A 15,973-nucleotide genomic window follows, 5' to 3' on the forward strand; every position below is an offset into this window, starting at 1 on the left:
CTGTCCTTGTAAAGAGTTCATAATGACCTCATAAGATTTTATCTAAATACATAGATTAAGTCTTCATTCAAGGGAAATCTCTGGGTTTACTAATTAATCAAATGCAATGCATCTAATGTATTTCTGGACATGCTTTTTCTGATTTGTTCTAGGTTCTTTTAAGTTAACTGCTTGTAAATAATTTATGTTGACACCCATTGCAAATGTTCATATACTTGCTACACTGATGTCCTTTGACATGAGCATTTCCTAAAACAAGTATTTTTAAATGCTGTAAGCTATTAACTACAGCTGTAATTGCAAAGTCATTTTAAATACTAAGTGCACAAGTCAAGAATGGGCCTAAGTTCAGGCTTTTAGGGTTGTTTCCCCTGTCCAGAATGTTTACACAGAAAGTTCTGGCTTTTGTAGGAACAGCCTACTTTTATTCTCAATTTTTTTAACAGAAAAGAAGGGGGAAAAGAAACACAATGTACTATTAATAGTGCTTTACCTTGAATTTTGTATTTTCATTTTTAACACTTTAAAGGATCAGTCCCAATTTCTAAAAAACAGAATGCTCAGAATGTGCCAATAGATCCAATGAAAAAAAGACACAAAACCAAAATATCTTGAGAAAGAAATTGTATTCCAGCTGCATTTCTTAAAACTTTATGGGTGTTTCTTTGGGGGTTTTTTGTGCTTCTTGTATTCCTGTTTCTTATTCTTGTAAGTTTCTTATTTATAATATTTCAGATAAGGAACACCATGAAAAATACTTGTATCTTAAACACTTTGAAAGCAGCAGTGGACCACCAGCCAGATGACATATCTAAATAATTGAATGGAAAATAGCTGCATAAGCTTTTTTGTTTTGTCAAAATAAATGTGTTAGATATCTCAGCACTATTTAAGCCTATTGGCCTTAAATGAAACTCTAAAGTGAAAATGTTTTCTTAACATTTCTTCTACATAGAATTTGCAGAAATTGAAGTGGGGGTGGGGGAGAAGAGAGGGGATGTCTTAATTATATGTAAGATGTTCACAAATAGCTAGAAGTATACTTTGCTTAGGATAATTTGTATTGAAATTATAGTTTAGAGGTGGAATCCTGATTTGTTGTACTCAGCATTTGTATAGAATCTCCCATCACTGAAATTCTTTAAATCAAGAGGTGTCTTACAGTAATTTGTTCTAGCTAAAGTAGTAGTTAATTTGAAGAAATCAGATTAAATCAGTATTAAACAGAAGAGAGGAATCTTAGAGGTTCATTTCCTACATTCCAATCCACAAATTAAATTTTTGCTGTTGTACAAGCAGCAGTGACTGTGATGAATACTTGCATCTAAACCAGTACAAAACAAAGACAAACAAAACTGCTCTCTGGACTGATTGGATAAGATGAATAGTCTGAGATACCAAACTTGAAAGGAACATTGAGAAGCAGAAGCCTAGAAAGTAACTCTTACCACTGCCTTGACTCCATTTTTCATTCATGTTTCTTTTTAAGGAACATGCATTAGATTGCCTCATGTAAAGCATTTTATTTTACTGTCTTACTTTAAAACATTGATCACTACAGATAAGAGGTGTAAGCTCAAGTAATGTCTTCAGGTGATCCTACTGTCTGCAGATATTGGTTGTTCAGTCAGGAAATAGGCACAGTGGTATGTGAGCTAAATGATGACTTGTTTCACAGTTTTCAATTGTAAATAGTTTGTGACTTTCATTATTAAGTTAAAATTTATTGGTAGAGATGACTCATGGAGTATTTATAAACAGAATAGTCACGTCCAGCTCTGAATTTGGTGGAAAAATGCAATTAAGTTTTAGTTCTTCCCTTTCTCATTAGATAGATACTCTTCATCCACCCAGTCCTGTCATCACCTTTATTTGCAGTGGATGCACTATAGCCTTAAAACCACAAATATTTGTGCAGTCTGTATAACACTCTGGAAAAAATCCAGAGACAGGATTGTTAATGCAGTATTTTGAGAATATAATTTGGCTTAATATTCCTCTTATGTCCAGATATTCCCAAATAACAATGGGGTTTATCCCATGTTATGCTGTCACCAGGATGCGATGCAGTTTGTGTTCAGGGTGTTTTTCTCTCTACTTCACTTTCTTCTATGTAAGTAATTAAAACATAAAATAAAACAGATCAACTGATTTTAATTCAAATTAAAGGTTGACTGTTGCTAGCAGAAAATATATGTGAAAGAGATTTTTCTTATTTTAAATTAAAACTAAACCACATTATTAAAAAAAGAGGTTGACTACAAGTATCAATCTCAAAGGCATGTTTGGTTCATTCACTTTCCACTAGGATCTGTGTGTTCAGGACTGGTAGAAATTTTTGAAATTATCTTGTATGGTATTTGGGGAATCTAGTGTGAATAGGAGAAATACTCATGTTGTGATTAGTATCACTAAGACCCTGAAAGGAAGGAACTCTCCAGATATGTTGAACTGCTCTCTATTTCATTTGGCTCTTAGTCAGCCAATTAGTAATTTAAAGTATTTCCTCTGCTCTTACATTGGCCCCACAGACTTTGCAAACTCTGCAAGTTAAAATGAGAGTTGAAGTTAAACATTGGAACTCATAATAATGGAATTCATCTTGGGTTTCTACCTTCCTAGGGCTTCCTGGTATATAACAACACCCCCTGTAGCAGAGGAAATGTTGTTATTACTGTGCACAGACCCAGTTCACATCTATCTGGGGAACTGCACAACCATCTGCTGAAAACACATCACATCATGTGGATGGCAGACTGCATGAATTGCTGCTATTGTTTATTGTTACATGTCTTACAGTGCTGATGAGCTCCAAATTTATATATAGACCAGGAAGAAGAATAAATACCTCCGGAGGCCAAATAGCTCATCATTTACTTTCTTTGCTAGATCTGCTGGAAACTACTCCTTTCTTTCATTGTCAGTAGCTTTAACCTGTGCTTCTGTTTAGGCACTTCAGGTCAGCTAAAAATTACTTTGCCTGAATATCTTGCCAAATCTTCCTGTGTCCATTTGGTGACTTAAGGCAATAATCTCACTTGAATATCCTCTACTAAACTGATGGAAAAGTAACCTTACACTTTCTGAGAGTAGTGGCTAGCCAGAAGCTACCTCAGTCCATTTTCAACCCCTGGAGCAGGTGTGCTTTGTTTTGTAGCACTTTTGTTAAAAATTACCAAAATATTAAGGGAGTGTGAGGGAAGAAAATAAATCCTGTGAAAATAATTTGTGCTTGCTGCTGGAGGGAGAAGAGGACTGATACAAAGTCATGAATGCCCCTCAGCAGCTGTAGTTTTTTTGTTGGAGTGAAGAAATCCTGCAGAAGTCAAGAAGGGAAGGGCTTATGCAGTGGTTTTCCCCTGTTGTGAATATTCACTGAAGGCTACACAGGCCACAGAGAGAGATTCTTCCTCTCTAGAAGAATCCTTTCAAACAGCTGCTTTCAAAGAGGACCTGACATAACATTGGCAAGTACCAGGGATGCTGCCCAGTCTATCAGGTGGCAGTGCCAAGAGAACAGCTCTTAGGAATGCCCAGCTGAAGGAAATAGCATGAATCAGTGGGAAGCACTGAAAGCACCAGAGGATGCTGCAGAAAATCCCTGGAGTCAGGAAAAAACCCATAATCACTGCAGTGAAAAGGTAGACTTCTGATAGCCATAACCTTCTTCAGAAGGTGATTAACTTTCTCAGCAGCTGAATTCGTCCATGCTGGAGCAACTCACTGTAAATTGGGTGTAAGACAGTAGCAGTCCCTTAGGAGTCCCTGAGAGCAGAAGGCTGGGCCAGGACTGTGACTGGCGTGTCCTGCAGCTACTGGGCTTGCTTCCTGTCAGCTACTCATGTTCCCAAGGCAATGCTCCTTCATGTTTTGTCTCCCTCTTTTCCTGTAAATTTGTGAGATTTCCGTGTTTCCTGAGAACCTGGACTCTGTAGATTATTTTGGTAGGATTCTGAAAGGGAGCTCAAGCTACTGGGTTTTTTATGTAGGAACTTATAGAAACAGAACTCTGAGAGTCAGTGCTGGGCATAAGGAATACAGAGTCTCTATGCTTGTTCATATTTAGGATTATCTGTATAAATGGAAAAGCCATAGTGTAAATTTAATTGCATTTTTGATGTCTATGAATGCACGACTAAATAATTAAATTGGAATAACTGTTTCTCATTTTGACAAAAATGCAATTTACTTTCCACCCTTCAGCAGGTCTTCCCACTCACCACCAGCAATAGTGTTCCAGGAAACTTTTCATGCTAAAAATAGAAAAAACAAAAATAACAAAGCAGAGGCAGAATGAAGTGCTCTCAAAATTATATTTTCTTTTTCCTAGAGGAATACAATTAACACAATAAAGATTATTTTAAGTAATCTGAGAGTTTTTACTAATACTTTAGAGGCTATAGCATTCTAAATTATTTTAGCATTGTAGTATTCTACTAATATGCAGTGAATTTTTGGCCATGGTTGTTAGACTTTACAGTGCTGAAATTTTCTGAAAAACATACCTTTTCAAGATTTGCTAGTCAGAATATATTCCTTTCTAAAATAAAGTTCAGTGTTTTGACAATGCCTCTTTCTGTTATTCCATTGTATCTCTTTTTTACTTACATAATTTATGTAAATAATATGGGGGTTTTTTAGGACCGTAGCAAAATAGTTTTCCTTACTAAATTCCAATTTAAGCATTTTAGTTAGTACGTCTGCTTTTTTTAAAAATTACTATATCCTACAGAATATTCTATATCCTGGTTTGTCATTTGGAAAAAAATATAAGATGTTTCAGACTTTTCTGGCAGAGTAGAAACACTTTTTTTGGTATCAATTCATCAATTTTTCGCTATTCCTTGTAATGATCCATAAGATTTATGTTGTCGTTTGCTGCTAAGAATGTACAATATCCACATTTCTGGCTGACTCTCTGTAAAGTGATCAACAATGAGAAAATCCTCAAGTTTTCATTTAATTTTGTTGCATATTATCTGAATCAGATTGACAATCTGATTAAACTTTGTCAGAAGCACTTCATACTGACATAATTCAGTACAACCCCTAACTTCTTAAAAAGAAAAATAGCCTTTCTTTCTTTCTGGCTTATTGACTCGTTTTTGTAATGGCATCAAAAGACATCTTAATTTGCTTGTGGGATATATGACTAATAGAGCCATATAATAGAATACCTTTCATCCCCAATGAAAACTACAGTATGAGACTTCATTGTTTTCTCTGGAAGAAATCGTTATGCAGTTTCAGTACTTACTGAGATGGAAGATGTTCATTAAAAATCTGAGTCTTGCTTCAAAGCTTCCAAGCCTCAAGTCAAGTTAATATTTTCTGTAGAAGTGAAAAGACTATAATATATAAAGCAGCTTGAATTTCATTTACATAATGTAAAATAAAGCTACTTTAGAGAAGTGCAGAGTTTTTGGAGAATATGAAAATCATATGGGTTTGTTTGGTGAAGCCTAACAATATATTGTATTAAAATGCCTAGTAATCCCCAAACTCTAATAGGTTTGTTACATACCTGGATTGTCTTTAAGGGAGTGCTATTTTCTTATGAACTCACATATTCTAAAAGGTTTCATAATGACATTTATGCATTTCATAATGTTTAATAACAGTTTGGGTAGACAATAAAGATTCATAGGGTAGTTTTCATTGTGAAAGAAAGAGCATGCAGGATACTTTCTTACCTGGCTGTCCTATACATTTGGCAGAGCAAAATGATATCATTTAAGAGGAAATAGTTAGGCTTAAGAAAACAGGCATGGCTGTGGTGCTTTTCTTTCTAGCCTTTAGCAATACCTAAATCTCTTTTGGTCCTTCATATTGTGCATCCAGGCTTAGTAGTGGCTGGTGTCTGGGATTTCAGAGAGGTCAGCAAGATATTAAGTCTAGTAACTTATGGCCTAACTACGTTTTGGTAGTTACTACATTAGTCTAATTTTTCTCTTGCTATAGGACCTTGTTTTTAAAGCATTATGTTCTTGAAATTTTAAACCTAAGGCAGGCAAACTGAGGACATGCAACATCTGGGAATGCAGACCCCCACTTTTTCTGTTGGTTGTTGTGGCAGTGGGTCCTAGAAATTATGACGTGGAAGCAAATCTCAAAAAGGATGAAAAGCAGCCCAAGGCAGCCTTCAAACAGTGTGTGAGGTGATGTTGAAACTTTATTCATAATCAAAATGTTGAATTCATTCTTGCACATGGGAGATCAAGTTTTCTGCAGTACCTTGTAGTGGCTTGTCCTTGGGTTTAACAGAGGACTGAAAAATTGCTTTGTCCTAGGTGGACTTGAACCTGCTTAGTCTGATGACACTACTGCAAGAATTTGGAGTAGCAGCATTCAAGTCAAGTAGGGCTCACTTTGGAATTTAGGATTCTTTTGTTAGTGACTAGACAGCTACATTTTCAACACTTTCAAGACAAGATTGTCTCCTCTTCCTGTAATTTAACAGTTTACTGCAAACAAGTGTTGAGTGATCTTCAACATGAAGGGATTAAGAGGGTTTATTAGTCAGAGAAGTTTTTTATGGGACCTAGCAAAGCATCCATATGCTTTGCAGTGCAAGAAAGGAGAGTAGAGGTAGCACAGAAATGCAAGAAATGAAACAACAACAAAAAATGGACTAAACAAGAATTTAACCAGAAGTGAAGGAAATGGTGCAGCTGAAGAGAAAGCAAAAGAAAGAGAGTTGTTTAAAGGAAAAGGATCAGGAAAGATGTGAACAAAAGTCCCATTTGAAACTATAAAGCCAAAAGGGCTAATGGTTCCTGGCACCTGTTATGAGCAGAGGAATAAAGCTCATAGCTTGAGCTCTATCAAGAATTATGTAGGTGGCATATACCTACTGCAGTTGTTTCTGTTGGATCTTTGTTGGTCTGACTGTATCCACAATATCAGTATTATGTTGCTGCTTGAAGGCATTTTCAGTTATGCCTTCTAAAATATAGCTCCCATTCTCAAAGCAATTCTCTTGAAAATGCTGGTGCTCTTTCCACTGAAAGCTCTGGAATTATTGCCAAAATTAGACAACTGATGGTAAAATTTAGCCCTGTACAACAAAGGCTATCTCATATTTAGGTCTCACTTTAATCAACAAAACAAGGTTTCTGTGAAGGGTAAGCCTTATTCCATGATTCCACAATAATTTTCTCCATAAATTACAAATGTGACGACTCCATATTTCAACTGTATTCAATCCAGTGTGATGCATAAGTACAAAAAAAGTAATATTCCTCACTTGAATGAATCTAGCATTAAATGTATTGGCAGGTTTTAGATACTTGGAAAACTATGAACTATGCAAATACTGAGTATAATCTGTTTGGAACCTTTTTGTTTGTTGAGAGTACTTTACAGGGAATCATACATAAAGTATATTTAATTTGTATAACTATTGCTCAATTCCTTAAAGAGTGGCAAATGCTCTATGCAGAGGACTTTGCTTGACTGAGAGAGCCAAATTACTGAAAGATTGCCAACACCCCCTCACTCCTTTATAATAAACTCAAAAAATTGCTATACTATAAAAATAATTTTTTTAATATGCATGTTTTTAAATACTGAATGTACTTTTGTGGTAGTTGAAGGTGCTAAGGAAAAAAAATTGAGTTTGTATATAAAAACCAGAAATAGTCTGTTTGTGGAACTGAGTGATAAATATAATAACATGAGACATACCAAGCAAAATACCTGGGTTTTTTGTCAACATTTACAAGTCTGTACCATAAGGTTGGATTAAGTTTCAGTCTCTGTAGGTAGCATGCATTCACTTACATTTTAATAGCAAATGTTTTCTCATCTCATAGATGTAGTTTTGTTTTAGTGTGTGTAATATCTATGTGATATAAAAGTAACCTGAACTTATTTGTCATCTGTGGAAACTTTTATGTATTATCATGAGGAATTGTCATGACATCTTTCCAAGCTAATGTAGCACTTTTTCATCACCTTGTAATGAGTGTAGGGTTCAATGTGTCTGTGGTAGTTCAGTTTTGATAAATGCTCTTATCTAAGGCCCTGCTCTTCCAGATGGCAAATAAATGAATGTTTTCTTGTGTGAATTATGGTATTATTCTTCTGTTGTGCAAAACATGAATTCCACTGATGTCCACAAAATCTGTTTGACTGGATAATCTGCTTATTCTGAGAAAGGATATAAGAAAGCCTTCTTTCAGAGTCTTGAATACTATAAAGTGCAATTTACATACTCATGGAGATAGATAGACTTAATTCAATGCTCAGGTGATGCTTCTCTTTTGTCCTGGCCTTAATATCGGCAGGCAGGATGGCCCTGTTTTGTCTCATGTTCTCTTTTATCATTTTCCTGGAGGTGACCCCCAGAACCTGCACATTCCTCAGAATGCCTTCTGGGCACGTTTTTCTCAAGTTATAAAATGGGAAGAATAATTCTTTCAGCTGCAAAAGTGTTAAAAAATATTGTTGATGTGGTATTCAGTCGCTTTTATTTTGTTGTTTTGTGTTTTTTTTTCTTTTCCAGGATTACTTATTGCCATCTACCTTTCCAGAGTAAATGGCTTTATGTTGGAACAGAGAGAGGAAATACACACATTGTAAATATTGAGTCCTTCATTCTTTCTGGATATGTTATCATGTGGAACAAGGCAATAGAGCTGTAAGTGCAGATAAATTTTTTTTTCATTTGTATATGTGGTCACTTTCATAGCTGTCTTAAATTTAATTTTTAAGAATTATTTGGTTTTTCGAATATGTCCGGATCTTTTGAAGCCTTTAATTTCAGTGAATGCATTTCCAGTATTAAGTGGTTTTTTAACAGGACATTAGGAATCAGATTTATGTTGGAGACCATAATTATATTTCATATTAAAAAAAAATAATGGTGTACTGTTTAACTATGAAGTTCCATGAAATACAGTCTTTAATCACTAAAATTCAGATTTTGCTATTTTTATGAGGAAAGCTTGATCTCCCTCTCCTCCATCCTGTGAAGAGAATAATGGAGAATATTTGCCCTAAGATTCTACAGAGAACTTTTCTTCATTGAGCTGTGAAATCATTTAGATGAGAAGGGACAGGAGGAGGTCTCTAGACCAAGCCTCCTGCTCAACACAGTGAGAATTTGAAGGTTAATTCAAACAGATCAAAACCTGATTAAGTGATAGGAAATATAATGAGTGCCTATTAAATGATAGTTCTCTAACAAGCTAAGCAAGGTGCCTGTGTTTTGGGTATGAAATGGAAAGAGACATACAAAAATCTGGGATACATTTATGCTTCCTGCAAGTAAAAGCCTTGACAGAAATGAAAAATTCTTTCTCTGCTGGTCCCTCTGTGAAGTTCCAGCAAGAGGAATTTCTATGGGAAAGCTCAAAGTACTTCTTGCAGTTTCTGAGACATTTGCTTCGTGTTGTGAGGGACCTGTAACCTCTGATAGTAAACTGAAATACACTGATCTCAGTGAACCAAGAGAACAGTCAGTAAGAACAGGGTTACAGGCCTGCAGTGTGACCCCAGTTCTCAAAAATTCCTTCCTTTCTTTTCCCTCTATTATTATTATTATACTAATCACTCTGTCCCCCAGGTTGAGCTTATGCCTCATTTTCTTTCTCCCTCTCTGCCCTTACCAAACTTCATAGGCACAGTTGTAAAAATCTAGGTTTACCTTCAAAGGGCATAAAACCAAGGATTCACATAGTAATCAGGATTCAGTCTGCTGGTAAATCTTTCATCCAGATCTCAATTTTGGAATGTTTGCTTGTTCTGCCCCTGTGGGACTGCTTGGCTCTGGTTAGTAGTTTTGGCTGCAAAAAAAGTACTGCTGGAAAACATGGTTTCCACCAGAGTATGATAATTTTGATGAGTTATTCAGGTGGAAAGTATCCTATTTTTTTTTTCTGTTTCTCACTTTGTTTTGGTGACATTGACATATTGGAGGGCTTTTTAAGTCCTCTATTTTACAATGTCTACATTTACTGCATTGAGTAGATAATGTCTTTAAGTTTTTGGGAACAACATGTTTTCATTTTGTGTGCACTTGTAATTTTCTTTCCTCCAGAAATTATGATGTTTCAATTCTATAGGGAAAGAGATCCAAAAGTTTTTTTATGGACTGGAAGCCTTCCACCAAGTTTCCCTTTCTAATTATTTTAAAATTCTTCTGGATAAATGTTTTAAAATTATTTTAGTGGCCACAACAAACATTTTTCATGAAAGTAGAGTAGAACGATGCCCCCCTTTCTATGTGGTAAATAAGGGTTGCTTTCTTACAAGCTTCACAACTGATTTTTTGACATAGGCTAGATGCTGTGCAATATGCTCCCTCTCTAGAACCTTCAAGAAAGCAAGCAACCCCTCCTAACTATCTTCTTTGTATTTTCTATGCAGGGAAATATCTAGAATTTCAAAATTTTCTCTTTCCATAAGTTGTAAAAGGTAATGACAACATAATAAACATAGACTTTGTCGCCTCAAGTACTTGGAGGTGCTGCATGGTTACCAAATTGGGTTCTTCTTCTAAACAGCAAGTTTGCCATGTACTGTTTTGTTGAAAGGTGAGCACAGAGGTATTGAATGAGGTATTCATTCATTACTGCTTCTAGTTCTGCCAGTCTTACAAGGATAAATTGATCCATGTAAGCCGTGTGCTTCTCTAAAGCTCCATCCTTTCCATCCAATCTTACCGTGTACTCCTTGATATGGAGTGGAGGAAGTTGTCTTTGTCAATCTTTTGCAGGTGGACAGGGGATCCCATGTGTCTCCAGATTAGTTTCTCTGTATTAGAGGAGGAGGCTGGTGGGAATAATTGTGATGTTTGCCACAGCAGCCACTTTTATAAATGCTACAGTCCCTCTGAAGTTGAAATTGGGTGACTCAGTAAAGTAATTTGAATGCTCTCTGGTAATAAATTCTGATGTCTCTTCCAGTACTGTTGCTTTCCTGCACGTAAAATGGAATGTAGATTAGCTTTTAGAGGAAATGTTATTACCTTTAAATGTACTTCATGGGGATGAACTTATGACTGTAGACTTTCCTTTAGAATAGTACTGAGAAAAATGTTTGAAAGAACACTTTTACTTTGGGCCATGGGTATGTTCTGATTCGATTATATTTTTAATCTCCACATTATTTTCATATAATTTTTGCATATTTTTCACATTTTAGTATTATAGAATCATAAAATAATTCTAGGCTTCTCTAGAATTTCCAAGACCAACTTCCTGCTTACAGTAAAATCAGATTGTCCTGGGTTGTATGAGTTCACAGGCTCTGTTGATGTTAGGTGCTTTCAAAGACAAAAGAAAATAGAAAAATATATGTATGTAAAATTCAGGAAAATCTTCAACCTTACCAAGAACAATGTAAAGGGCAATGATGCTCAGAACATTATGTTAAATTCTGAGTCAATGATAACATTTCAGAGTCTGAGGTTAGCTTGAAGATGTTACAATTCTCTATAAAGCTTGGAAGGAAAGGGATTACCTTTGGTGCAATCATATGTCTTTCAAGCATATTGGCAAGGAAAGACCAGTAAAAGCCATTGCTCTGCTGCTGTATTCAAGTGCTCAGCTTAGACTGAGGGTTTATAATTAAAATTTAAAGCATGTCAAGCTTGTGTATCATCTGCTCTAACAAGCCTTAAGGAGTTCATCCCTCTTCATGCAATTCTCATCCAGTTTCTAAAACTGAAGGTCTACCAACATAACTTCTCTTCCTTTTAATTGCCCCCTCTTACTTTTCACTTATTTGTATGTACTTCTAATGAAGCCTCCATGTAACCCTCATCCTCAGAAACAACCAAATAGTTTGTCAGTGAGGCCTATCAAATGCCTGCAAGATTTTTTTTTGTGTAACAATGATTCTGTTGCAGTGAAAGACTGAGGTGAAAAGGCTTGGTAGTTTGAAGACTTGAAGGGGAAACCGGTTTAGACGCAACATTTTTAGACTTTGCATATGATGCAAGAAATCTGATCATCTTGTCCTGCACAGCTGCTTTTACTTACAAAGTTGACATTTGGTGCAGAGGGCTTTTTTGTGATTTTCTTGTCTACTTTTGTATCTGAAAGATCTCTGGAGCACTATTTTTTTGAGTGATAGTGGTTTTATGCCATATTCAGAAGCATCTAGTGGAGATACATGTGAAAAAGATGATTGCAATATATATTTCATCATAAGTGACTATTGGCTTTTCTTAGGAGAGAACATTCAGTGAGTTTAAACAGAACCTAGTGTTAGTTAGAAATTAAGGCCTGAACAGATAATAATGCAAAGGAAAGAGATTTTTTTTCTTTTATTTTTTCATTCTTTTCTTTTTTAGATTGTTTTCAGAACTGAGTCGTAACCAGTTCTGGAAGGTACAGGAAAAATTTCCTTTTTAAATTATCTGCACTGTCTGTGTCTCAGTGGACCTGTCCTTGAACAGAGCTAAGAAAAAACACAAGCATATGGGTAGAAATTCTTGTCTCAGCCATTTCTATCATCTCATGCATCATCAATACTTCAGGCCACAATAAAGCAATCTTCTCAGCTAAGAATGAATAAATCAAAACTTTTTCACTTGTCATTTCTCTGTCGTATAGCAGAGATAGTCCTTTGCCAGAGGGGTTTGAGGCTCATGATACTGTTTGGTTTTCTACTCTCTAATAAGCAAACAGTTTATCTCTTTTCCTTCCAAATGTTTGGAAACAGCTTTGGAAGAGAAAAATAGTCAATGAGCCCAGCATGTCTCCATTTACTCCAACTACAATGAGATCAATTTTCACAGCATGATCATACATTTGGGAAAGTCATCTAGTGTTGGAAAGGAAAAGAAGATCTTTATATGTCTCTTCTGAACTCCAAAAATGAAAAATATGCATTATAAGCCCCCAGTAAGATTCCAGTGTTTTAACACCCCACTATCTAATGAATGAAACTTGCCAAAATTTATGGGATTTGAGAGGTCAAAGAATTGGGCAGACTGGAACTGAACTATGACAGAGCCATAACTTCGTATCTCCTTTCTTAGCCCTTTGTTTGCCCATCCCCATTTCCTAAAATGGAAACTCAGAGTCAGTAGATCCACAGCAGTGAGAGAAAGCAGTGGATGTTTTCTTTCTTTTCCCCCTCTCCTAACTGCTTCTATCACTTTATAACACCAGATTTTTATCCTTCTCAGAAATCATTACAGTACTCCAATTGTGCAGGCTATTTTTTCTTTCAAAAGGAAAATGGTTTTGATTTGATTCTATTTTGTCATAGCATACTTTTACCTGCTTTAAAGATTGTCTTGGTATTTGAAGTTCTTATGACAGTATTTAAGTCACTTAATTTCTTAGAGTGCATAAAACATTCCAGGATGATTGAGGAATACATCATCTGTGCGTTTTCCACATTTTGCTGTGTTCAGATTCTACCATTGCTGAAGTCTTCTTTTTGAGCTTTCTAACTGTAGGATAAAATAATCAAATAAAAGCTTCCATCCTTACAAGTCTTTTGAAAACTGTTTTATGGTGACTGCTGCCTTAATTTCAGTGGCGTTCTGAGTAAGAGTCATGTCTAACATCATAACCACTCTTTGATTTCCCCAAATGAATACACACCAAGTAAATTAATACCTGCTGCTGTCAGGAACAACTTCTGATGAAGTGCAAAACAACTCAAAAGTATCAGTATCTTCTTAGCAAATGCCTAGTTTTAGTTCTGTACAGCTGTCATGGGAAACTTTGGTTCCATTTTTCAATTCTGCAGTCTGTTTTTTTGTGCTTAAAGGTCAACGAAGACTATGAAACATTGAAAGTTTTGTATCATTAGCTCATACTTTTTTCTTGCTCTGTTGAAGTTAGCTTTCATTTCAGAAATTTTTTACTGCAAATCATTGCTGATAGTTTTCAGACTTGAACTTCTTTTTTTTCTTTTTTCTTTCTGCTGAGTATTGACTTGGATTTGTGTTTTATCCTGTTTGTGCTTTTATTTTCTCAGTCATTCTCAGCTGTACCCTGACTGCTATTTGGAAATGAAAAATGCCCTGCTCAACTATTTCACTTATGCCTTATTTTCACCTGCTGATTCTTCTTTATTTTTCCCTTTCTCAAGGAATAGGATCTATTTCGTTTTTATGCAGCTGCCCAACGCCAGCTGAAGGAATGCCTGTACACAAGTATCTGTCATCAACAGTAGAGTGCTTTATTCACAATAGCTTCAAATCTGGTTGGTTTTCCAGAACCTCTTCGTCCTTTCCAGGAGCTGTCAGATCTCTGCTTTTGCATTTAATATAATTCAATGGCAGGATTTTTTTTCTTTGTAAGCAGTTCCACAATGACAGTGTCCAACTCTCCAACCTTCTTGGCAACTTTACTGTAATAGCAATGAGGGGAAACAGAACATTTTATGTACAAGAAAACAACTTGAGGCAAAATGGAGTTTGTGTGTAGACATTTCCCCATGCAGTATAATTTACTGTATGAAAGCAGTAATTACTGTTATCTGTAGCTCTGATTGTTTTTCATGGGTTCTATAAAATAATGTTATTGATATAATATAGTTAGCTAAATAATTGCTTTGTTTAATCCTGCATGTAGTGCAGTCATGACGTCTATCCTCAAGAGAAATTGAGGATACAGCCTAATGCCTTGCTCTCCTTTTACAAGCAGCACTTTCCTAGGGCTACAAAAGATATTGTTGTTCTTTCTATTTATACATACCTTCCTTGAGGAGACAAGGAGATGCAAGAAGTGAGGCACTGATCTGCCTTTGGCAGATAGTTCCTGGTCTTAGTGTGGCACAAAGGACAAGGTTTGGGTTCCTTGCCACAGTCCTGTGTCCAGAGGGACATAATATCACTTCAGGAGAAGCAAACCAGAGAAGATTTACTGTGTCTCTCCTTCTGTATTGAGCCATCAGGCAGGCTCAGATCAATGAGAAAAAGGTCTTGCAGAACTGAGGAAGTTGCAATGCTTTCACACACAGCAATGCTTTCTTTCTTGCTCCACCTGCACTGGGATTATTTTGTTTGCTTTATCCTCCCACAAACATCTCCCCCAAGATAGGACTGTGCATGTTAATCCAAAACCAAATTTTATGCTTGCTGCAGCTTGTGAATATTCCTCGTTATGTAGTCCAAAGAGGAATCAGTTTTGATGCAAATACTTTACTTGCTGTGTATAGAAAAAAATCAATGTTTCTTGGACCCCTGGAAAGGCAGTGCAGGAGGACTGCCAGGGAATAGGCTCTACACTCCAAAAAGCTTTAGGAACATCTGTTGTCACCTGTGTGTGATCTTATCTATCACATACAACTATTTGAAAAGGATCCTTTCTGCTTTCCTGACAGAAGCCATGTTATGACTGCCAGACTTAATAGACTCTCTACTTACTCTTACCTATGTATAAACAAAGCTGGCCTTGTTAAGCAATCAAGGAAGTTGTGGAGGTTGGATCCTGGCTGGTTGGGAAACCTCCACCCAGCTGCTCTCTCACTTCCCATCCTCAACAGGACAGGCAAAGAAAATAAGATGGGAAAGTTCAATAATAAAGGGAAAATCAGGAAGATCACTTACCAGCTACTGTCAATGGAGAAACCAGACTTGACTTAGAAAAAATTAATTTAATTTATTGTCAGTTAAAATAGAGTAGAATGGTGAGAAACCAAGACAAAAACTAAAGCCCCCTTCCCCTGAATCCTGATTTTTCCTAAACCAATGATGTATGTATGAAAACTAAAGAATGGTTTGTTGAGTCTTTTGATGGAGTGGCATACCTGACAGTCTTAAATGTAATAGAAGTAAAAGAAAAAGGAAGAAGCCACAGCAAGCCGGGTGTTATACAAAACAACTAAATTATTAAAATAACAAGAAGTAAGGTATTGTGAATACTAAGAACATACTTATATCAAATATAGAGGAAAAACAATGGCGAAAAATAAAATCTCATACATTCAGTGCACAGACTGCTGTGTTTGGTATCAACTTTGCTGATAGTGTTTATAAAGCTGTTATTCAACAAACTAAAGA

At 36.0% G+C, this 15,973-nt stretch overlaps 1 protein-coding gene across 9 annotated transcripts in view; it reads left to right on the forward strand.

Moving 5' to 3' along the window:
• Window positions 1-15,973, forward strand: part of STXBP5L (syntaxin binding protein 5L) — a 180,376-nt gene that overhangs the window by 81,085 nt on the left and 83,318 nt on the right. For all 9 annotated transcript variants that reach the window (XM_063148406.1, XM_063148408.1, XM_063148414.1 and 6 more), the window contains exon 5: window positions 8,507-8,641. In XM_063148406.1, the coding sequence (XP_063004476.1) occupies window positions 8,507-8,641 (135 nt within the window). The remainder of the gene's footprint in view (window positions 1-8,506; window positions 8,642-15,973) is intronic.

The sequence above is a fragment of the Melospiza melodia genome, chromosome 2, assembly GCF_035770615.1.
Source record: "Melospiza melodia melodia isolate bMelMel2 chromosome 2, bMelMel2.pri, whole genome shotgun sequence".
Classification (NCBI taxonomy): Eukaryota; Metazoa; Chordata; class Aves; order Passeriformes; family Passerellidae; genus Melospiza; species Melospiza melodia.